This window comes from Ranitomeya imitator, chromosome 1 (genome assembly GCF_032444005.1).
Source record: "Ranitomeya imitator isolate aRanImi1 chromosome 1, aRanImi1.pri, whole genome shotgun sequence".
Classification (NCBI taxonomy): domain Eukaryota; kingdom Metazoa; phylum Chordata; class Amphibia; order Anura; family Dendrobatidae; genus Ranitomeya; species Ranitomeya imitator.
In genome coordinates, this window is record NC_091282.1 from 547,389,781 (window position 1) to 547,415,435 (window position 25,655).

The following is a 25,655-nucleotide window of genomic DNA, read 5'->3' on the forward strand; positions in this document are numbered from 1 at the left end:
TTATTATATATTTTTTTATATACTTACCTCACCTCCTGTGGTGTCCGTTTCCGTTATTAATATTTTACTATTATTGTTATATATTTTTTGTATTAATTCCCTTCCAGTTACAGGCACATATTGTTGTTGCCAACTATTGCCCAAATAAATATGTATATTCATATTAATTTTTTAATAAAGGCATTTTATTTGTCATCGTTTGACTTCGTCTCTTCATTATTAATTTTAAGTATCACATTCATTTTACTTTTTTTGGCCTTTTTTTCATTGGCACTTTATCTGTATTTATTGATATATTGACTTCCATACGTAGGTTCTTATTTTGTACTAGGAGAAGAAGAAGTCTGGTTTGGGCCGTATTTGCGGAGGTCCAGGAGCGCTATGTCCGGCTCAACTGCATCACCAATGAGACGGATATAGCGCTCCTGGACCTCCGCAAATACGGCCCAAACCAGACTTCTTCTTCTCCTAGGCATACCCTGTACCACCGTCAATTTCTTCATCTATTGAGCACCTGGTGATGACTGTACGCACAAATATAAGAAAACCTTGTAAACTTTCAAGCTTTACGTGTCCGGCTGTTTTTCCATAAACATTGTGACTGTTCAGCCTGCACCTTTCAATCCAAGATACAGTGTGCACCACATTTTTCCAGACGACATTATAAAGACGGCAGACATTAAAGCCAGCAGGCTTGTCGGCTGCCGTATTTCAGGACAGAAACTGGATCTGTGTTGGTCGCTGCTGCCCAGTAACCTACAGGTGGCGCACGTCTGTCAGCCTCACACCATGTAAGCGCCGCGGCAACAGTGTCAGAGAGCGAGCACTGACGCCGGCACGTGACCGCGCGCTGTGATGATGACGACGTCTGCGCCGGAACTTCATACTAAGCGCCTCCACACGCCAGCAGCTCTGAAGACTACAACTCCCACAAACCAACGCGCCGTGCGTCCTGACGGTTGGTCGGTGTTTGCCTCGCACGGAGCTGGAGGTGACCGGCGGCATGGCGGTGTGGGGAGCTCTTGGCAGGTGAGAGAGGGACATGTGGTGCGTGCATGGCTCTGTGTAGCGTTACTGTTCCCAAGAAGCCGGTGACTTTGGGGAGGCGTCCTGTTACTGATGTGTGAGCGCCCGTTCTCTGCAGAGTGTGACGGTGGATTCCGGCTAGGACACGGGGGAGGGGGAAGTCTTATTAAGGGGACCTGTCACTTGCAAAATTGCTGTTAATCTGCACATCTGGGGTTAATCTGCAAGTTAATAGCTTTCTTAGGCCGGGTTCACATAGTGTTAATGCAGCCCGTTCAACACACGCGTTATACGGGCTGCATTAACACAAGTGCCGACATGTCATATCGCCAGCGCAGATAGAGCTAGCAGTGATGGACCCGGAAACGCTGCAGCCCGCGTACCAGGGTCTGTCACTCAATGACGGCACATCGCTAGCGCACGCCCATTGTGGGCGTGCGCTAGCGATGCACCCGAAATAGAGCTTAATTGCAGTGTTAACGGACTACGTTACACCACGTTATGCCGCTGTGTAATGCAGTCAGTCTAACGGACTTTTAAAACGTAATGTGAACCCAGCCTTACAGTGGTAGTGACTGACAGCCGGCCCTAATGCTGAGCTGCTGTCAGTCAGTGCCGGGAGCTTGGTTACAGCTGCCGATCACTATGTACAGAGCGGTGACTGACAGCCGGCCCTAATGCTAAGCTGCTGTCAGTCAGTGCCGGAAGCGTGGCTACAGCTGCCGATCACTATGTACAGAGCGGTGACTGACAGCCGGCTCTAATGCTGAGCTGTTGTCAGTCAGTGCCGGGAGCGTGGTTACAGCTGCCGATCACTATGTACAGAGCGGTGACTGACAGCCGGCTCTAATGCTGAGCTGTTGTCAGTCAGTGCCGGGAGCGTGGTTACAGCTGCCGATCACTATGTACAGAGCGGTGACTGACAGCCGGCTCTAATGCTGAGCTGTTGTCAGTCAGTGCCGGGAGCGTGGTTACAGCTGCCGATCACTATGTACAGAGCGGTGACTGACAGCGGGCCCTAATACTGAGCTGCTGTCAGTCAGTGCCGGGAGCGTGGTTACAGCTGCCGATCACTATGTACAGAGCGGTGACTGACAGCCGGCTCTAATGCTGAGCTGCTGTCAGTCAGTGCCGGGAGCGTGGTTACAGCTGCCGATCACTATGTACAGAGCGGTCACTGACAGCCGGCCCTAATGCTAAGCTGCTGTCATTCAGTGCCGGAAGCGTGGTTACAGCTGCCGATCACTATGTACAGAGCGGTGACTGACAGCCGGCTCTAATGCTGAGCTGCTGTCAGTCAGTGCCGGGAGCGTGGTTACAGCTGCCGATCACTATGTACAGAGCGGTGACTGACAGCCGGCTCTAATGCTGAGCTGTTGTCAGTCAGTGCCGGGAGCGTGGTTACAGCTGCCGATCACTATGTACAGAGCGGTGACTGACAGCGGGCCCTAATGCTGAGCTGCTGTCAGTCAGTGCCGGGAGCGTGGTTACAGCTGCCGATCACTATGTACAGAGCGGTGACTGACAGCGGGCTCTAATGCTGAGCTGTTGTCAGTCAGTGCCGGGAGCGTGGTTACAGCTGCCGATCACTATGTACAGAGCGGTGACTGACAGCGGGCCCTAATGCTGAGCTGCTGTCAGTCAGTGCCGGGAGCGTGGTTACAGCTGCCGATCACTATGTACAGAGCGGTGACTGACAGCCGGCTCTAATGCTGAGCTGTTGTCAGTCAGTGCCGGGAGCGTGGTTACAGCTGCCGATCACTATGTACAGAGCGGTGACTGACAGCCGGCTCTAATGCTGAGCTGTTGTCAGTCAGTGCCGGGAGCGTGGTTACAGCTGCCGATCACTATGTACAGAGCGGTGACTGACAGCCGGCTCTAATGCTGAGCTGCTGTCAGTCAGTGCCGGGAGCGTGGTTACAGCTGCCGATCACTATGTACAGAGCGGTGACTGACAGCCGGCTCTAATGCTGAGCTGCTGTCAGTCAGTGCCGGAAGCGTGGTTACAGCTGCCGATCACTATGTACAGAGAGGTGACTGACAGCGGGCCCTAATACTGAGCTGCTGTCAGTCAGTGCCGGTAGCGTGGTTACAGCCGCTGATCACTATGTACAGAGAGGTGACTGACAGCGGGCCCTAATGCTGAGCTGCTGTCAGTCAGTGCCGGGAGCGTGGTTACAGCTGCCGATCACTATGTACAGAGAGGTGACTGACAGCGGGCCCTAATACTGAGCTGTTGTCAGTCAGTGCCGGGAGCGTGGTTACAGCCGCTGATCACTATGTACAGAGAGGTGACTGACAGCGGGCCCTAATACTGAGCTGTTGTCAGTCAGTGCCGGGAGCGTGGTTACAGCCGCTGATCACTATGTACAGAGAGGTGACTGACAGCCGGCTCTAATGCTGAGCTGCTGTCAGTCAGTGCCGGGAGCGTGGTTACAGCTGCCGATCACTATGTACAGAGCCATGACTAAACCTGCGCTGGTGCCACCACCATGACTAAAGCCCAAATGCTACTTGGGGGAGGGGGATAAAGTTAATTTCCTCCTGGCAACGGGAGCTCGAAGTGTTCAGAACACTATTAACCTTCAGATGAACCCCATATTTGCAGGTTAATAGTATTTTTTTTTTTCACAGGACATGTTCCCTTTAAAGTGCACTTATGTGGATGTATATTGTTAAAGGGGGCACTGATCATGGAGGGTTTGCATGTACAGTACTGTGCAAAAAATTTTGCAGGTGTAGAAAAAAATAATGCTGCGAAGTAAGAATGACTTAATAAATTAATAACACCTTTCCATTTCGCTAATTAAAAGTGAATGAAAGAAAAATCTAAATCAAATCAATATTTGGTCCAACCTCCACTTGTTTTCACAACATCATTTCTAGATACACTTCATAGTTTTTGTAGGTACTCAGCAGAGAAGTTGTTCCAAACATCTTGGAAAACTAGCAACAGATCTTCTGTAGATGTAGACTTGTGCTTATCCTTCTGTCTGTTCGTGTAATCCCAAAGACTCGATGTTGAGAGCAGTATTACTCTGTGGGGCTGAAAAATACAGGCAGGTGCTTATCCATCATACAATACCATCAAAGGCTCGTCTGGCTCCAGATTTATTCTGCTGCACTAGAGTGACTCCAAACATACAGACAGAGGCACGGAAGGGAACCTGCCACCTTATTCCTGCTGCCCAAACCATGGACAGCATGAATCAGAGCTTCGCTGCAAGCTTGCAGCCAGGTGTGATTTCCTCTGAAATGCAACATGAACCTAATGACAGGCTCACTTTACAGAGTATCTTCAGAGTAAAAGAGAACAAGGAGTCTTTTGGGTACATTCCCACGGTCAGTATTAGCGCTTTGGACCCAGCACACGTCCACTGCGGCCAAAGCGCTGCCGGCTATTGAATGCAGGTGATTCCGCATGTGTTCATTGAACAGTGCGGAATCACCGCGTCCTAAACATTGTATGGGTGAGATTTATTTTGCGGAGACTCGCGTCTCCTCAAGATAGACATGCTGCGGTCTGGAAAGATGCGCCGCATGTCCGTCTCCAAGGGTGATCCGTGGGATCTGGTTCAGGCATAGTGAGCATGGGATTTCTAGAAATCCCATCTACTATGCTGTAACATCTCGACGCTGTAGATGTACGCAGCGTCCAACCTGCAGCGTTTACTGACCACGGGACCATACCCTTATTGGAAATAATATGGCCTCACAGAGCCCTGATCTCAACATTATCAAGTCTGAGATTACATAAAGATACAGTAGGGTAAGCACAGTCCTACACTCACAGAATATCTGTGGTTAGTTCTCCAAGATGTCTGCAATAACCTCCTTATACTAATATTACATTTTCTTTAATAACTGTCTACAAGTATACCTAGAAGAATTGATGCGGACTTGAACACAAAGCGCCGTCACACCTGATATTGATTTAATTTAGATTTCTCATTCATTTTCAATGTTATCTGATAAAAAATAAACTACGGTATTAATACTTCTAATTTTGAAAGAATTTTAGCTTTGCAACTTTTTTCCCCCCACACCTGCCTCAAAGTTTTGCATATATATTTATTGGGTTTGGGTATTTCAGGGTGAGTTGTGCTCCTGGAGGCTAGGGATGTATATTGGGGATGAACTGTGATCCCGGAGGCTGTAGAACAGGGGTTGGAACCTTTTCTCAACCAAGGGCCATTTGAATATTTATACCATCCTTTGGGAAGCCTTACAAATTGCGTGCTAACTCTGTCCACAAAGTACGTCCTGACTCTAGCACTGGTGTTAGGATGTAATCTTTCATTACATGCTCCTCAGCGCTCAGTAGTGAACACTACGTGTGTGTGCTCATAGAGCAAGAAGGAATTAATGGGCAAGCAGATATCAAAGTACTGCGGTTCCCAGGAATTTGCGTGAGGGCCAGATAAAAGGTCATTGAGGGCCGTAAACAGCCTCCAGGCCTGAGTTTCCCCATCCCTGCTGTAGAAGTACAGTGGGGAAAATAAGTATTTGATAAACTGCTGATTTTGCAAGTTTTCCCACCTACAAAGAATGGAGAGGTCTGTCACTTTTATTGTAGGTACACTTCACCTGTGAGAGACACTCTAAATATAAAAAACAGTAAATCACATTGTATGATTTTTACATGACTTAAATTGCATTTTACTGAATGAAATAAGTATTTGATCACCTACTAACGAGCACCAATTATGGCTCTCACAGACCTGTTGGCTTTTCTTTAAAAAGCCCTCCTACTCTGCACTCATTACCTATATTAGTTGCATCTGTTTGAACTCGTTACCTGTTCAAAAGACACATATCCACTTAATCACTCACACGCCAACCTGTCCACCAAGGCCAAGACCAAAGAGCTGTCTAAGGACTCAAGGGATAAAATTGTAGACCTGTACAAAGCTGGGATGGGCTACAGGACAATTGGTAATCTGCTTGGTGAGAAGGCAACAACTGTTGGCACAATTATTAGAAAATGGAAGAAAAACAAGATGACTGTAAATCTTCTTGAGTCTGGGTCTCGATGCAAGATCTCCCCTCATGGGATAAGGATGATTTTGAGAAAGGTCAGGAATCAGACCAGTACTACATGGGAGGAGGTGGTCAATGACTTGAAGAGAGCTAGGACCACAGTCTCAAACATTGCCATTAGTAACACACTATGCCGTCATAGATTAAAATCCTGCAGGGCAGGCAAGGTCCCCCTGCTTATGCCAGCACATATACAGGCCTGTTTGAAGTTTGCCAATGACCATCTGGATGATCCACAGGAGGCAAGGGAGAAGGTTATGTGGTCAGATAAGATCGAAAGAACTTTTTGGTATAGACTCTACTTGCCATGTTTGGAGGAACAAGAAGAATGAGTACAACCCCAAGAACACTGTTCCAACCATAAAACATGGTGGGGGAAACATTATACTTTAGGTGAGTTTTCTGCATAGGGAACGGTACGACTGCTTCATATTGAAGGCACAATGGATGGGGTCATGTATCGTGAGTTTTTGGCCAATACCCTCCTTTCCATGGTAAGAGCATTGAAGATGGATCATGTCTGGGTCTTCCAGCATGACAATGACCCGAAACACACAGCCAGGGCAACTAAGGATTGGCTCCGTAAGAAGTATTTCAGGTCCTGGAGTGGCCTAGCCAGTCTCCAGACCTGAACCCAATAGAAAATCTTTGGCGAAAGCTGAAATTCAATGTTGCCCAGCGACAGCCCTAAAACCTGAAAGATCTGGAGAAGATCTGTATGGAGGAGTGGGCCAAAATCCCTGCTGCAGTGTGTGCAAACTTGGTCAAGAACTACAGGAAACATCTGACCTCTGTAATTGCAAATAAAGATTTCTGTGCCAAAATATTAAGTTCTGTTTTTCTATTGTATCAAATACTTATTTCAAGCAATAAAATGCAATTTAATTATGTAAAAATCATACAATGTGATTTTTTTTTTTTTTTTTTTTTTTAATTGTCTCACAGCTGAAGTGTACCTATGATAAGAATTACAGACCTCTCCATTCTTTGTGGGTGGGAAAACCTGCAAAATCGGCAGTGTATCAAATACTTATTGTACCCACTGTACATATCAGGGAGAACTGTGGTCATGGAGACTGTGGATGTATATCGGGAATTCTTCTTTTAATATCTTTTTCTTTTTTTAATTCAAGGTTTATTATGCTAAAGCCATCAGTACCCACTTTCTGTGCACAGTATAGGACCTATGTAAGTGTGTTCCGGAGCTTCAATCATACTGAGCTTCCTTCCCCTGGCTGCGGCATCCTTTCCCGGACTTTACCTCCTAACTGGAGCTTGCTGCCTGTCCGTACCAAGAAGAGGGGCATGGAATACCAACCTAAGTTCCTGAAGCGCCAGAGAACTCATGGATGGATAAAGCGTACAAGCACGAGAGGTGGCATCGAAGTGATCCTTCGCCGGATGTTAAAAGGAAGGAAATCATTGACTGTCTGACTTTCTTCCCCACTCTAAGTCTCGTTTTGTGCTTTCTTCCTGTGAATAGATTTACCATTACCAGTTTTGGTTTGTACTGGCTGTGTCGAATGGAAACAGTAAAACTGTTTATTATCCAAGGACACTTTGTGAGCGGCTTCTTTGTTTTCCAACAGTGTGATTGTTGCTAATTTTTAAGCAATAATTGACTGTCAGATTCCTACAATTGGTAGAATTTTATCATTGACTTAAAGGGAACCTGTAGCCAGCAATAGCGCTGTTAACCTGCAAGTTAACAGCATTATGATGTGGTCCGGCGCCTGTACGCAGCTAAATTCAGTGGGGAGAAAATGATTCTTCTTAGCAGCATTCCGTTTCAGTCATGGGGGCGGCATCAGCGCTGGTTCAGTGTATACAGAGTGGCCGTTGTAACTGCGCCCCCGGCCCTGACTGACAGCCGCCCTCAATGTAGAGTCAGTGTCAGTCAGTGCCGGGGGCGTAGTTATAGCAGCCATACTGTATACTCAGAGCGGTGACTGAACCAGCGGCGCCCCTATGACTGAATGCCAAATGCTGGCGAGGAGAATAAAGATCATTTTCTGCCTGCTGCGTGCGGTTGCCGGGGAGCACCATAACGCTGCTAACCTATAGATTAAACACATATCTGCAGGTTAACAGCGATATTCATGGTGACAGGTTCCCTTTAACCCTTTAATCCCGTATGATGTACTATCCCGTCAAGGTGACCTGGGACTTAATTCCCAGTGACGGGATAGTACGTCATATGCGATCGGCCGCGCTCACAAGGGGAGTGCGGCCGATCGCGACCGGGTGTCAGCTGACTATCGCAGCTAACATCCGGCACTATGTGCCAAGAGCGGTCACGGACCGCTCCCGGCATATTAACCCCCGACACACCGCGATCAAACATGATCGCGGTATTCCGGGGGCATAGGGAAGCATCGCGCAGGGAGGGGGCTCCCTGCGTGCTTCCCTGAGACGATCGCTTCAAGGCGATGTGCTCACCTTGTACAGAGCGTCTCCTCCCTGTAGGCCCCGGATCCAAAATGGCCACGGGGCTGCATCCGGGTCCTGCAGGGAGTACTTCCGAGTCCAGAGCAGGCTCTGTTACCAAGCAGCAGGGCACGCCAGATCGCTGATCTGACACCGTGCTCTGCAAAGTGTCAGATCAGCGATCTGTCACTATACAGTGATGTGCCCCCTGGGACAAGGTAAAGTTAAAAAAAAATTTTTTAGATGTGTAAAAAAAAAAAATTTAAAAAAAAAACCCTAAATAAAGTAAAAAAATATATATTGTTCCCATAAATACATTTCTTTATCTAAATAAAAAAACTATAAAAGTACACATATTTGGTATCGCCGCGTCCGTAACGACCCGACCTATAAGTGTCCCACTAGTTAACCCCTTCAGTAAACACTGTATAAAAAAAAGAGGCAAAAAACAACGCTTTATTATCATACCGCCGAACAAAAAGTGGAATAACACGCGATCAAAAAGACGGATATAAATAAACATGGTACCGCTGAAAACGTCATCTTGTCCCGCAAACGAGCCGCCATACAGCATCATCAGTGAAAAAATAAAAAGTTAGTCCTCAGAATAAAGCAATGCAAAAATAATTATTTTTTCTATAAAATAGTTTTTAACGTATAAAAGCGCCAAAACATAAAAAATGATATAAATGAGATATCGCTGTATTCGTACTGACCCGAAGAATAATACTGCTTTATCAATTTTACCAAACGCGGAACGGTATAAACGCCCCCAATGCCCCCACCCCCTCCCCACCCGCACCCCCAAAAAAAAGAAATTCATGAATAGTTGGTTTTTGGTCATTCGGCCTCACAAATGTCGGAATAAAAATCGATCAAAAAATGTCACATGCCCAAAAATGGTGCCAATAAAAACGTCAACGCGTCCCGCAAAAAACAAGACCTCACATAACTCTGTGGACCAAAATATGGAAAAATTATAGGTCTCAAAATGTGGTAACGCAAAAAATATTTTTTGCAATAAAAAGCGTCTTTTAGTGTGTGACGGCTGCCAATCATAAAAATCCGCTAAAAAACCTGCTATAAAAGTAAATCAAACCCCCCCTTCATCACCCCCTTAGTTAGGGAAACATAAAAAAATGTATTTCCATTTTCCTATTAGGGTTAGGGCTATGGTTAGGGTTGGGGCTACAGTTAGGGCTGGGGTTAGGGTTTCGATTACATTTATGGTTGGGATTAGGGTTAGGGGTGTGTCAGGGTTAGGGGTGTGGTTAGGGCTATGTTTGGGATTAGGGTTAGGGGTGTGTTTGGATTAGGGTTTCAGTTATAATTGGGGGGGTTTCCACTGTTTAGGCACATCAGGGGCTCTCCAAATGTGGCATGGTGTCCGATCTCAATTCCAGCCAATTCTGCGTTGAAAAAGTAAAACAATGGTCCTTCACTTCCGAGCTCTCCGGTGCGCCCAAACAGGGGTTTACCCCAACCTATGGGTATCAGCATACTCAGGACAAATTGGACAACAACTTTTGGGGTCCAATTTCTCTTGTTACCCTTGGGAAAATAAAAATTTTGGGGGCTAAAAAAAACATTTTTGTGGGAAAAAAATTAATTTTTATTTTCACGACTCTGCATTATAAATTGTAGTGAAACACTTGGGGGTTCAAAGCTGTCAGAACACATCTAGATAAGTTCCTTGGGGGGGTCTAGTTTCCAAAATGGTGTCACTTGTGGAGAGTTTCTACTGTTTAGGCCGGCCTCACACTAGCGAGTTTTACGGACGTAAGAGCGCAGAAAATACGTCTGTAAAACAAGCAAAACAAACGTCCCAATTATTCTCTATGCCCCTGCTCCTATCTGCCGTATTTTACTGATCAGTATTATACGGCTTTCTATGGCCGTAGAAAATCGCAGCATGCTGCGTTTGTCACCGTATTGCGCAAAAAAAACGCCAATGAAAGTCTATGGAAGCCAGAAAAATACGGATTACACACGGACCAGCAGTGTGACTTGCGAGAAATACGCAGCGGTGTTAGAGAGAAAAGCCGGCAATTCAGTGCGGTGTACAGTAAAATCACACTTGACAGCTTACAATAGAATAGGTAGAATAAATGTGTACACATAGAATAGGTGTATGTATATATATATATATATATATATATATATATATATTTATATTATTTCATACAGCGCTAGATAGCTTTAAAGCCGGTAATTCAATTGCCGGCTTTTGCTTTCTCCTTCCTAAACCCGACATGATATGAGACCTGGTTTACATACAGTAAACCATCTCATATCCCCATTTTTTTGCATATTCCACACTACTAATGTTAGTAGTGTGTATATGCAAAATTTGGCCGTTCTAGCTATTAAAAGGGTTAAATGGCGGAAAAAATTGGCGTGGGCTGTTATTTATTAATTATTTTACATGACATATCTCTGATTTAAGGGCATAAAAATTCAAAGTTGGAAAATTGCAAAATTTTCGCCAAATTTCAATTTTTTTCACAAACGCAAGTTATATTGAAGAAATTTTACCACTATCATGAAGTGCAATATGTCCCGAAAAAACAATGTCAGAATCAATAAGATCCGTTGAAGCGTTCCAGAGTTATAACCTCATAAAGGGACAGTGGTCAGAATTGTAAAAATTGGCCCGGTCATTAACGTACAAACCACCCTTGGGGCTTAAGGGGTTAATAAGATGGATACTGGGGGTACATTCAGACATTGCAGTCAGATTGTTTCTGCCTCCATTTTCAGAGGATCATGCCAGAATAACCAAGCTTTCCTGCAGTATGTAAATTCACGCTAAGTTTGCTCAACAGTTTTTATTTTTTATTATTTTAAGTAATGAAAAATGTTTAACTTTTATCTATTACACAATCATCTCTGCTATTTCTCTGCTATTTTTGTGCACTCTGACTTTATTATATTATCTGTGGTCTTACATAAGACTCGATCACAAATTCAACTCTACATAAAAACACAGATATTGTAAAAATCAGAGTGCTCTGATATAGCAATCGTAGAACAGTCCTGGATGAAACCACAGATAATGTAAAGTAATACTGTGCAGACACAAACAGTTGATAAATTCAACGCTACTATGTGTTAAAGGAGTGGTCCAAAATACAACTTAATTTTCATACTAAATCCATATGTACACACGTGGTCAAAATTGTTGGAACCCCTCGTTTAATGACAGAAAAACCCAAAAATGACAGAATAACTTGAATCTGACAAAAGTAATAATTAATAAAAGATCTATGAAAATGAACAAATGAAAGTCAGACATTGCTGTTCAACCATGCTTCCACAGAATTTGAAAAAGAACTCGGCAACTTTGACCACGTGTGTATATAATGTCAAAATCTAAACTAATTTATAATCTACTTGAATAAGTTCCCCATCCTTCCTTTACTTCACTATCTGTTTGTTTTTTTACAACTTCCTTTTTTTGACATTGAGAATCTCGGTGCGTGCTGGGATACTTAAATTGAGCATCCTCAGGGAGTAGAGTCCATGGTCACTGCCACATCCCTTGGCCCTCCCTGAAATAAAATGTTATCAGTGACGTTCGGTTTAGTGACTTGGCTAGTCCCTGTGCAATGTGCACAATGACAGTGCTCTCTGTCGACTGCTCAAATCAGCAGTAACGAGCTAGCACCAGAGTGCACTATTAGTGTGTGTAAGAAGGCAAAAACTTAGCCTGCAGAAACCAGCGCTGACCCCAGAAGTGACATTTGCTGTAGTGGCGCTGGTCTCTGCTCACCGGGTAGTCTTACAGAACATGCTAATAGTGCACTCTGAAGTTCGCTCGTTACTGCTGATCTCAGGCAAGAGACCGCACTGTCATTGTGCACATCTCGTAGGGACTATCCCAGCCCCTGAAACGAGCGTCGCTGATGACTCTTCGTTCTTCTCAAGTAGTGGGCGGAGGCTTCGGCAGTGACCACAGCTTCTTCCACCCTGATGAAGTTTTGTTTGAGTATCTCAGCATGCACTGGGATCCTCAAACAAAGCATACTAAAAAAAATATAGGTGGGGATTGGTAGGTAAGTTTTAACTCCAGTATATTAGAAATAGTTACTATTATGGCATTAAATAGGGATTTAGGATGATTAAGTTGTATTTTCGACCACTGCTTTAAGCTAGTGGGAATTTTCTGCAGTCTTGTATAAAGACTCATATTAAGCATTTAATGTATACAGATGTAGCAGAGCTGAATTGGTACAAAAAAAAATCACGATATCATGTCTGTTCAGCAGTTTTCCATAGGACTGGTGGTGATTTATCTGAACAATATAACTCCAAAATTAAATGTCACATTTAGCTCTACTATGTTGGTACAAATATGATGCAGTCTCCAGGACTGGACTCCACTCTACTCATAAAGGTTTATTGCCTATACATCTGATCACTGGGGGGCTGACAAGGACCCCCAGTGATCCCAAGATCGGCGCTTTAAATCTCCATCTTGAGTGGAGATGAGATGCGCATGCTTGACCTCTGCCCCATTCATTATCTATAGGGAATAACTCATTTTTATGAAGGGGGTGGGGCGCCATGTGCACTTGATAACAGGCATCCTGATCATTATATAATGTGTATGGGGGTCCCCCAACTCCCCTCTGACAAATTGTCAGAGGAACATAAGGATCAGGCCTGTTGAATTTTAATATCCTTTTGTTCTCTACAAAATAAGCCAGTAGCAGAGTATTGGCTCTCCTGAGCAGAAGGGCGTTTGACTGAGAGTTGGTGGGGAAGTCTGCTGTCTTAAGTGTGTAGCCAGCTTTATATAACGTAATCAGAAAGTGTTTAAAGGAACAGCGCAGGAGACTTGTGTACTGTGTGTGAATTGCACTTACAGAGGATGTGAAGCCATGTCCCAAATTGTCGGTGATTTCACTTGTGCGCAAAGAACGGTCTACAATTCATTGGTGTCTTATATGCAAAAAAAAACTTGAACAGAGCTGTGATTTTTTTATTTTTTTAAATATACAGCACAAAAATTAAAGAAAAAACGGGCTTTAATACCTGAACGGCGTGGCAATGTTTCGGATATAGTATCCTTTCTCAAGCCTATATATCCGAAACGTTGCCACGCCGTTCAGGCATTAAAGCCCATTTTTCTTTAATTTTTGTGCTGTTTTCCTTTTTTTATTTCTATTATTGGAAGCCATTTGAACATTGGTTGGGAAAGCGCTGCACGACAACTGCGGTAATACGTGATGCTGTTCCAATTTTGACATATATATATATATATTCACCCCCTTCTCCCACAGACAGTCTTTTAGGCTATGTGCTCATGATCAGGAAATGAGTGTTTTGGATGCAGTGTATTTTTGCTGCATTCTAATCATGCAGTTGCATTCCCATGTGTTCAGTGAACTATGCAGATTTACCGCATCTAATAAATGACTATGGGTGAGACTACGCAGTGGAGAAATCTGTGCTTACAATATAGAAGACAAGTTTTGGATGCAGCGCAGATGAGCTGCATCCAAAACGCTGCTCCTCCTGATCTGGGGCACGTACCCTTACGGTTTGTGCACATGCTGAGTAAAATTTATGCACTATTTCTGCATCTCTTGGCAGGAAAAACGCAGCTGAAACAAACTTGCGTTTTTGCCCTGCATTTTTGGTTGATTTGATTGAGGTCAGTGGTCAAAAACGGAGGGCAAAAACGCACAGAAAATTGACATGCGGCAGATTTTCTGCACCAAATCTGCAAGTCACAAATAAGCAATGTGTGTGGAGACATGGGGGTCAGAGGGTGCTCTAGCCCGAGACCATATTGACCAGGGCTCATCCTACCGAACGCCTGCTCTCCTTTTACTGTGGGTGTAATGCTACTCGGGCACCAACAAGCCCAAAAAGAATAATAATCGTCATATAAAGGCATTTATGAGAGGCAATTAGTGTCATACTGAATATTATATATAGAGTGTGAAAAAGACCTATTAACCCCTTTACCCCCAAGGGTGGTTTGCACGTTAATGACCGGGCCAATTTGTACAATTCTGACCACTGTCCCTTTATGAGGTTATAACTCTGGAACGCTTCAATGGATCCTGGTGATTCTGACATTGTTTTCTCGTGACATATTGTACTTCATGACAATGGTAAAAATTATTTGATAGTACCTGCGTTTATTTGTGAAAAAAACGGAAATTTGGCGAAAATTATGAAAATTTCGCAATTTTCCAACTTTGAATTTTTATGCAATTAAATCACAGAGATATGTCACACAAAATACTTAATAAGTAACATTTCCCACATGTCTACTTTACATCAGCACAATTTTGGAACCAAAATTTTTTTTTGTTAGGGAGTTATAAGGGTTAAAAGTTGACCAGCAATTTCTCATTTCTACAACACCATTTTATTTTAGGGACCACATCTCATTTGAAGTCATTTTGAGGGGTCTATATGATAGAAAATACCCAAGTGTGACACCATTCTAAAAACTACACCCCTCAAGGTGCTCAAAACCATATTCAAGAAGTTTATTAACCCTTCTGGTGCTTCACAGGAATTTTTTGAATGTTTAAATAAAAATGAACATTTAACTTTTTTTCACAAAAAATTTAATTCAGCTCCAATTTGTTTTATTTTACCAAGGGTAACAGGAGAAAATGGACCCCAAACATTGTTGTACAATTTGTCCTGAGTATGCCAATACCCCACATGTGGGGGTAAACCACTGTTTGGGCGCATGGCAGAGCTCGGAAGCGAAGGAGTGCCATTTGACTTTTCAATGCAAAATTGACTGGAATTGAGATGGGACGCCATGTTTCGTTTGGAGAGCCCCTGATGTGGCTAAACATTGAAACCCCCCACAAGTGACACCATTTTGGAAAGTAGACCCCCCAAGGAACTTATCTAGAGGTGTGGTGAGCACTTTGACCCAACAAGTGCTTCACAGAAGTTTATAATGTAGAACCGTAAAAATAAAAAATCATATTTTTTCACAAAAATTATCTTTTTGCCCCCAATTTTTTATTTTCCCAAGGGTAAGAGAAGAAATTGGACCCCAAAAGTTGTTGTACAATTTGTCCTGAGTACGCTGATACCCCATATGTGGGGGTAAACCACTGTTTGGGTGGATGGGAGAGCTCGGAAGGGAAGGAGCGCCGTTTGACTTTTCAATGCAAAATTGACAGGAATTGAGATGGGACGCCATGTTGCGTTTGAAGAGCCACTGATGTGCCTAAACATTGAAACCCCCCACAAATGAGACCATTTTGGAAAGTAGACCCCCTAAGGAACTTATCTAGAGGTGTGGTGAGCACTTTGACCCACCAAGTGCTTCACAGAAGTTTATAATGCAGAGCCGTAAAAATAAAACAAAATTTTTTTCCCACAAAAATTATTTTTTTAGCCCCCAGTTTTGTATTTTCCTGAGGGTAACAGGAGAAATTGGACCCCAAAATTTGTTGCCCAATTTGTCCTGAGTGCAATGATACACCATATGTGGGGGGAACCACTGTTTGGGCACATGGGAGGGCTCAGAAGGGAAGGAGTGCCATTTGAATGCAGACTTAGATGGAATGGTCTGCAGGTGTCACATTGCGTTTGCAGAGCCCCTAATGTACCTAAACAGTAGAAACCTCCCACAAGTGACACCATTTTGGAAACTAGACCCCCTAAGGAACTCATCTAGATGTGTTGTGATGGCTTTGAACCCCCAAGTGTTTCACTACAGTTTGTAACGCAGAGCCGTGAAAATTAAAAAAAAAAATCTTTCCCCCCAAAATTATTTTTTAGCCCCCAGTTTTGTATTTTCCCGAGGGTAAGAGGAGAAATTCGACCCCAAAAGTTGTTTTCCAATTTGTCCTGAGTACGCTGATACCCCGTATGTTGGGGGAAACCAACGTTTGAGCGCATGGCAGAGCTCGGAAGGGAAGGAGCGCCATTTGGAATGCAGACTTAGATGGAATGGTCTGCAGACGTCACATTGCGTTTGCAGAACCCCTAATGTACCTAAACAGTAGAAACCCCCCACAAGTGACCCCATATTGGAAACTAGACCCCCCAGGGAACTAATCTAGATGTGTTGTGAGAACTTTGAACCCCCAAGTGTTTCACTACAGTTTATAACGCAGAGCCGTGAAAATAAAAAATCTTTTTTTTTCCCACAAAAAATATGTTTTAGCCCCGAGTTTTGTATTTTCCCAAGGGTAGCAGGAGAAATTGGACCCCAAAAGTTGTTGTCCTATTTGTCCTGAGTACGCTGATATTGGTAACATTTTCGGGCACGTGACATTTTTTGATCGCTTTTTATTCCGATTTTTGTGAGGCAGAATGACCAAAAACCAGCTATTCATGAATTTCTTTTGGGGGAGGCGTTTATACCGTTCCGCGTTTGGTAAAATTGATGAAGCAGTTTTATTCTTCGGGTCAGTACGATTACAGCGACACCTCATTTATATCATTTTTTTATGTTTTGGCGCTTTTATACGATAAAAACTATTTTATAGAAAAAATAATTATTTTTGCATCGCTTTATTCTCAGGACTATAACTTTTTTATTTTTTTGCTGATGATGCTGTATGGCGGCTCGTTTTTTGCGGGACAAGATGACGTTTTCAGCGGTACCATGATTAGTTATAGCTGTCTTTTTGATCGCGTGTTATTCCACTTTTTGTTCGGCGGTATGATAATAAAGCGTTGTTTTTTGCCTCGTTTTTTTTTTTTTTTTTTTCTTACGGTGTTTACTGAAGGGGTTAACTAGTGGGCCAGTTTTATAGGTCGGGCCGTTACGGACGCGGCAATACTAAATATGTGTACTTTTATTGTTTTTTTTTATTATTTAGATAAAGAAATGTATTTATGGGAATAATATTTTTATTTTTTTTTTCATTATTTTGGAATATTTTTTTTATTTTTTTTTTACACATTTGAAATTTTTTTTTTTTTACTTTTTTACTTTGTCCCAGGGGGGGACATCACAGATCAGTGATCTGACAGTTTGCACAGCACTCTGTCAGATCACTGATCTGACATGCAGCGCTGCAGCCTTCACAGTGCCTGCTCTGAGCAGGCTCTGTGAAGCCACCTCCCTCCCTGCAGGACCCGGATCCGCGGCCATCTTGGATCCGGGGCTGGAGGGAGCAGGGAGGGAGGTGAGACCCTCGCAGCAACGCGATCACATCGCGTTGCTGCGGGGGGCTCAGGGAAGCCCGCAGGGAGCCCCCTCCCTGCGCGGTGCTTCCCTGTACCGCCGGCACATCGCGATCATCTTTGATCGCGGTGTGCCGGGGGTTAATGTGCCGGGGGTGGTCCGTGACCGCTCCTGGCACATAGTGCCGGATGTCAGCTGCGATAAACAGCTGACACCCGGCCGCGATCGGCGGCGCTCCCCCCGTGAGCGCTGCCGATCGCATATGACGTACTATTGCGTCCTTGGGAAGTAAAGCCCACCCCACATGGACGCAATAGTACGTCTAATGGCAGAAAGGGGTTAAGAACACCTTAAAAAGGTGGAAAAGTGGAGGAAAGACTACATCACCTGTACAGAGTCCATGCTATAACAAAAAAGAAATGGACAAACCAATCTCCCTCATAAGTCAGCAATATAGAAAATATATAACAATTATAAGATATATGCAGAATACTAGGAATACAATAGATGGTAACTATACAAATCTATGTATGTTTGCCAGGGATCAGTAGAGATAGGTGGATACCTGGATGTTCTGGTTCGGCCGAACAGTTACAAAAAGTTTGGGTACTAGAACAGTACCCAAACCTGGACCCCATTCACTTGAATGGGGATGCCGAACATCCAGTGTTTGCCACGCTGTCCTGTGCATGACAGCACAGCAAACACCGCTTCTGATCACTGGTAAAATTATCACCTCCGGTCAGACAGCCGCGGCTGGCAAGAGTGAGCGTGCAGCTGTGATCGGAGGTATAAAGTTTACCTCCTGTCATTGGTGATGGCTGCTACTACTGCTCCCTTCAGCTGACGCCTGCTGCCCCTAATAACAGTGAGAGCAGGAGCGGCTGATGGGAGTATTCATCAGCCAGAGCTTACGCTGTAAATAAATTAAAGAAAAAAAATGGATTGGATTCCCTGTTTTTTTTGTTTTTTGTTTTTTTTTTATAACCAGCCAGGCAAAACTCACAGCTAGGGGGCTGCAACCCTCAGCTGTCAGCTTTAGCAAGGCTGGTTATCAAGAATGCAGGGGTCCCCACTCCGTTTCTTTTTTTTTTAATTATTAAAATAAATAATCCCCCCCCCATTTTGGACAACTAGCCAAGCTAAAGCAGACAGCTTTGGGCTGGTATTCTTAGGCTGGTAAGGGGCCATGGATTTTGCCCCGTCCCCCCAGCTTAAAAATATCATCCCACAGCTGCACAGAACGTTGTATCTATTAGATGCGCCAATTCTGGTGCTTTGCCTGGCTCTTGCCACTTTCCCTGTAGCGGTGGCAAGTGGGGTTCATAATTGTGGGGTTGATGTCACCTTTGTATTGTCAGGTGACATCAAGCCCACGTATTAGTAATGGAGAAGCGTCTATAAGACACCTATCCATTACTAATCCTGTAGTTAAATTGTAAACAGAATACTTAATACTAACTGAATGTTTAATCGAAAGAATGACACTCCTTTTAATTATTCTAAATTAAACCATACTCACGTCAACGTCTATTCCATCAAATCCCTCGTCTCCTGTAATAAAATCAAAAACAATATGTCTCACCTGTTGTCGTTCTGTCCCACATCTCTGGGGGTTAAACAGTTTTCAACCTGGACGATGCCAATATGGGACAGTCCAGGCTGAAAACCACTGGAAAGAATGAGCTGCTGCGAGCACAGCATCAGTGACTAATGGTGAAGTCATCGAGGTTCCTACCAGTCACTGGGGCTGCATTCCCAGCTGGGCAAATGAACTGCAGTGACGTTGGTTACATCCCCGCTAGCACAGTGAGAAAATCTCACGGTGTGGAGGCGAGTTCACGGGAGAATTTCACTGCGGTGAATTTGAACTGCGGTGAACTCTCCTCAGTACAGTGAGACCTTTTCTCACTGTGCGAGCGGTGATCTTACCGAGGTCACTGAAGATCATTTGCGTGGCTGGAACCGCAGTCTCAGTGACTGGCAGTAACCTCGATTACCTCACCGCTAGTTACTGATGCATTCTCCCAATGGTTCTCAGCCTGGACGGTCGCATCTTTGTACCTACCAGGTTGAAAACAGTTTATCCCCCAGACATGGATTACGGCGTGGGACAGAATGATAGACAGGTGAGGGATATTGTTTTTTATTTTTGTTTTATTACAGGATACGAGGGTTTCAATGGAATGGGCGTTGGGTGAATATAAATGTTTGTTATTTTAAAATAAAGTTTTGTTTTATTTCAAATAAAAGACTTTATTCTCTTTATTCTGGCTGTGTCTTTGTTTACAATACAACTATAGTATTATTAATGGATAGGTGTCTTATAGGCGCCTCTCCATTGCTAATCCGTGAGTTTGATGTCACCTGACAATACAAAGGTGACATCAACTCCACAAATATGAACCCCAATTGCCACCGCTACAGGGCAAGTGGGAGGAGCCAGGCAAAGCGCCAGAATTGGCATACATAATAGATGGGTGATTTCTGGGTGGCTGTAGGCTGCTATTTTTAGGCTGGGGGGCGCCAGTATACCAGCCTGAGAATACCAGTCCCCACCTGTCTGCTTTAGCTTGGCTGTTGTAAAAAAAATGAAGGGGGGGGTCCCATGTGATTTTCTTTATTTAAATAATTTAAAAAAAAATCAGAGTGGGAACACCTCTATTTATGATAACCAGCCTTGGTGAAGCTGACAGCTGAGGGTTGCAGTCCCCAGCTGTGAGTTTTGCCTGGCTGGTTATCAAAAATACAGGGGATCCCACATCATGGGTGTTTGTTTGTTTTTTAAACACAAGGTGAGGGTAAACAGCATGGCAATACCTTATTGAACAACAAGACAGATAACACACAACAGTCCCAGCAAAATACGCAAGCTGGAACAAATTTACAGTCTCGCCTTTCTGCTGACTCTCTGGGATTTAAACCAGCTGCGACTTCCAGGGCTGACTACCCCCACCTCTGGCACGCACAGATAGGAGGTAACGACTAGCTTAGGAAGCTGACGGTCCATTAAGGTACAAGGCCAGGTGACCAGAGGGTGACAACCTGGCTTCTCTGAATATCTCAGTGGAGTAATCCATTTATTAGCAAACATCTTTTGTTAAATTACCCTTATCCAGGATAACAACACAAAATGTTACAATAAACATCAACTTTAAAGTTAATATTACAGGCTTATACAAACAAATGTCTGTGTTTTACTCTTCGCCATGACAGCACCCACTGGAGAGGGATCCGCCCCATAGGAACAGGAATCCTACAGAAAATTAAAGGGGGCGGTCTGCCTCTCCTCAGTTGGTATCCTGTTCCTAATGGAGCGACAGGACAATCCTACAAGAAAAACGTACCTGGGCCAGTCCATGCCGCCTGTGCGGTCTCTGCGAGAACGGCAGGGGCTGCGGTCCAGAGGCAGCTTCGGGGGCGTTACGTTAGACAGCTCCCCCCTCGTCTGATGGATACAGTGAGGACGGTCCGGGGAAGGCTGCCCGGTCTCATTAAGGAGCCGCACAGTCGGTGGTGGAAGGAGTGCATCCCCGGATATGCATCAGAGATGGAAGCACCGTTACTGGACGCCGGCCGGTGTTGGAAGCCGGGCCGCACATGCGCTGACCAGCACACAGGCTCCTCCAGTAGTATCCCCGGGTATGGAGCAATCGCTGGGAGTGGCATTCTCATACGCAGGTGCCGACCAGCGCACAGGCTTCTGCAGGGAGTGATCACTGGGGAGCACAGAGACTCCTGCCCTGGAAGTGGAAATAGGACTTCCGGGGCACACAGACAGCGGTGGGGGAAGCGCTGGTAAGCGCATGCACAGTATACCACGGCCATTAACCCAAAACTTTGCGGAACTTCTGGGTTTAAAAAAAAAAAAGTAAATGCCCTATAAAGGTGAGAGCATTGCTGGCAGTCGGCGATGCAATTATGTCATCCACAGGCCAGATTGTGAACCCAGCAGGGGACTCAACAGGCAGAGACCGCTCCGGCAGAGGGTCTACAGATGTCAGCAGCAAGAGTGATACAGCGGACTCCAGATCCAGGACTGTGATCCGGTAACAAAAGCTTCACTTGGTGAGTGTACAAACTCTACCTATTAAGCTGACACCCTTTTTTTCTGTCTCACCATGTTCCCCCTCCAGGCCAAAAAGAAGCAAAAATACAAACATAAGCAGTGCGCTTTATTCAGTCAGCCTCTCCCTGATTCCTACCCCAAGAAACTGTAAAGAATGCATCAGTGAAACCATGCAAGGTGCAACAATGTCAGTCATGGATATACGTGCTAAAATTAGAGAGGATTTGCTGCCATTACCCAGTCCAGTACACCCCTAGAGAATAAAAGCAGAAAAAATAGAATTAGTCTTACCGGTAATTCAGTTTCTAGGAACCTTCCACGACAGCAGCATCGGAGGTTGTCTCCCCACCCTATTGGGGGACAGGAAACACAGGTTAAATACCTCTCCCCTTCCTGCAACCACCAATGGACTTCAGTCTGCAGTGTGATCCCTTAGAAGTGTGTCCTTAAAAGTGTGGATTACAGTAGAATTAAAACCTGAATTGAACCTGAAGGGAACTGAAGGTAACTGGCCACAGTCTTTGAAAAGAATGTTTCTGTTTGTTTTCACTTTCACTCCTATAATCCTTCACTTTCTGCTACCTCCCCTGATCCCTACACCTAGTAAGGAAATGTTCATCTCCTCTTCAATCCTCCCCATCCATCTCACCTCCTCCTCCAAACTGTTCCTTAACATACAATCCTCTGTCTCCAAGCACAGACAGCCCCCTCAAGCCCTCTCCTGCTCCCACCTGCTAACACTTTCTCTGCTCCTTCTTACTGCTGGTGATATCTCTCCAAATCCTGGTCCTCCTCACCATATTCCCACAATCATTTCTACCTCCCATCCACGCTCTAGCACAAACTTCCGTAACCTCTCTAACCTAATACCCATTCACCCAGCCCCCGCTTCCCCAGTCCCACTAACGGGAGCTCTGTGGAACGCTCGCTCTGTCTGCAACAAGCTCTCCTACATCCATGATCTCTTTGTTACTACCAAACTTTCCTTCCTTGCCATCACCGAAACCTGGCTCACCCCCTCTGACTCAGTCTCCCCTGCTGCACTCTCTTACGGTGGCTTCCACCTTTCCCACACACCCCGCCCCAGCAGCAAACATGGCGGAGGAGTTGGTTTTCTCCTGTCAGATAACTGCTCCTTCACTCCAATCCCACTGCCACCCTCTGTTACCCTCCCTTCCTTTGAGGTGCACTCTATGCGCATCTATTCCCCCACCAACCTCCAACTGGCTGTCATTTACCGCCCCCCAGGGCCAGCCACCATCTTCTTTGACCACTTCACCACCTGGCTACTTCATTTCCTTTCTGCGGACATCCCCACTATCATCATGGGCGACTTCAACATACCCATTGACACTTCCCTCTCAGCTGCCACTAAACTTCTATCTCTCACTTCCTCCTTCAGCCTCACTCAATGGTCTTCTGCAGCCACTCACAAAGACGGTCACACACTGGACCTCATCTTCACCCGCCTCTGCTCTCTATCTAACCTCTCTAACTCACCTCTTCCTCTCTCTGACCACAACTTTCTCACATTCTCATCTCTCTCCACTCCATGTCTACAATCCCCACCCCACAAACTTTCACACCCTCGCAGAAATATTAAACATCTTGACCTACATTCATTCTCTGAATCCCTCCTCCCCCTCACAGGCATAAGTTCCATACACAATGCGGATGACGCTGCTGCTCTATATAATACCACAATAGCTGTAGCTTTGGAATCTGCTGCCCCACTTACACATACCAAAGCTCGCAAAATCAACAGACAGCCCTGGCACACCAGCCTGACCAAAGAACTTAGGCGAGCTTCCAGAGCTGCTGAGCGCAGATGGAAAAGATCCCACTCTAACGAGCACTTCATCGCATTCAAACAGTCCCTCACTACTTTCAAGACCACACTTGCCACAGCTAAACAAACCTACTTCTCATCTCTCATATCCTCCCTCTCTCACAACCCTAAACAGTTATTCAACACCTTCAATTCTCTCCTCCGTCCCCCAGCACCTCCTCCCTCCCCACTTATCTCTGCTGAAGACTTTGCCTCATTTTTCAAGCAGAAGATTGATAGCATTAGAGACAGTTTTGGTCAACAACCCCCAGAGCTCTTCCTCCCGATTTCACAGCCCTCCACCTCCAAAACCAACTTCTCCACCATTACAGAAGATCAACTCTCCACTCTACTCTCAAGATCACATCTCACCACCTGTGCACTTGACCCACTCCCATCCCACCTCATCCCAAACCTCACCACAATCTTCATCCCAACCCTAACCCATCTCTTCAACTTATCTCTAACAACTGGTGTTTTCCCCTCAAGCTTTAAACATGCCTCCATCACACCTATCCTCAAAAAGCCCTCTCTTGACCCATCCTCTGTATCTAGCTATCGCCCTATATCACTTCTCCCCTATGCCTCCAAACTACTGGAACAACACGTTTACCTTGAACTGTCCTCCCATCTCTCTTCCTGCTCCCTCTTTGACCGCCTACAATCTGGCTTCCGGTCACACCATTCCACCGAAACTGCCCTAACTAAAGTCACCAATGACCTCTTAACCGCCAAGAGCAAGCGACACTACTCTGTCCTCCTCCTCCTCGACCTGTCGGCTGCCTTTGACACAGTGGACCATTCCCTATTATTACAAACCCTCTCATCCCTTGGCATCGCAGACTTGGCCCTATCCTGGATCTCATCATACCTAACAGACCGGACATTCAGCGTCTCCCACTCACACACCACCTCCTCACCTCGCCCTCTATCTGTCGGAGTCCCACAAGGTTCAGTCCTTGGGCCCTTGCTCTTCTCCATTTACACCTTTGGCCTGGGACAGCTCATAGAATCTCATGGCTTTCAGTATCACCTCTATGCTGACGACACACAGATCTACATCTCTGGACCAGATATCACCTCCCTTCTAACCAGAATCCCTCAATGTCTGTCCACTATTTCATCCTTCTTCTCCGCTAGATTTTTGAAACTTAACATGGACAAAACAGAATTCATCATCTTTCCCCCATCTCACGCGACCCCCCCAACGAACCTATCAATTACAGTAAATGGCTGCCCACTCTCCCCAGTCCCACAAGCTCGCTGCCTCGGGGTAATCCTTGACGCTGATCTCTCCTTCAAACCACATATCCAAGCCCTTTCCACTTCCTGCCGACTGCAACTCAAAAATATTTCACGAATCCGTTCATTCCTCAACCATGAATCTGCAAAAACCCTAGTCCATGCCCTCATCATCTCTCGCCTTGACTACTGCAACCTCCTGCTCTGTGGCCTCCCCGCTAACACTCTCGCACCCCTCCAATCTATTCTAAACTCTGCTGCCCGACTAATCCACCTGTCCCCCCGCTATTCCCCGGCCTCTCCCCTCTGTCAATCCCTTCACTGGCTCCCCATTGCCCAGAGACTCCACTACAAAACCCTAACCATGACGTACAAAGCCATCCACAACCTGTCTCCTCCATACATCTGTGACCTCGTCTCCCGGTACTTACCTACCCGCAACCTCCGATCCTCACAAGATCTCCTACTCTACTCCCCTCTTATCTCCTCTTCCCACAATCGTATACAAGATTTCTCTCGCGTATCACCCCTACTCTGGAACCCTCTACCACAACACATCAGACTCTCGCCTACCATCGAAACCTTCAAAAAGAACCTGAAGACCCACCTCTTCAGACAAGCCTACAACCTGCAGCTACCACCGATCGACCAAACCGCTGCATGACCATCTCTACCCTCACCTACTGTATTCTCACCCATCCCTTGTAGATTGTGAGCCCTCGCGGGCAGGGTCCTCATTCCTCCTGTACCAGTTATGACTTGTATTGTTTAAGATTATTGTACTTGTTTTCATTATGTATACCCCTCCTCACATGTAAAGCGCCATGGAATAAATGGCGCTATAACAATAAATAATAATAATGTTTTTTTGGACACACTAGCATGAGTAGTTACCA

At 45.2% G+C, this 25,655-nt stretch overlaps 1 protein-coding gene across 1 annotated transcript; it reads left to right on the plus strand.

Annotated features, from left to right (window-relative positions):
- Window positions 1-879: 879 nt before the first annotated feature.
- Window positions 880-7,622, plus strand: MRPL34 (mitochondrial ribosomal protein L34). The gene is made up of 2 exons (XM_069745527.1): window positions 880-1,029; window positions 7,200-7,622. Exons 1-2 carry the CDS (start codon window positions 1,004-1,006, stop codon window positions 7,498-7,500), a joined length of 327 nt encoding a protein of 108 aa, XP_069601628.1. The 5' UTR covers window positions 880-1,003; the 3' UTR covers window positions 7,501-7,622.
- The last annotated feature ends 18,033 nt before the right edge of the window (window positions 7,623-25,655 follow it).

Bases quoted from the DNA above. Each gene is read 5' to 3' on its own strand.
- MRPL34 (XM_069745527.1), top strand. From the start codon at position 1,004: ATGGCGGTGTGGGGAGCTCTTGGCAG. The intron at 1,030-7,199 runs GTGAGAGAGGGA...TTTTAATTCAAG, and splicing joins GTGTGGGGAGCTCTTGGCAG to GTTTATTATGCTAAAGCCAT.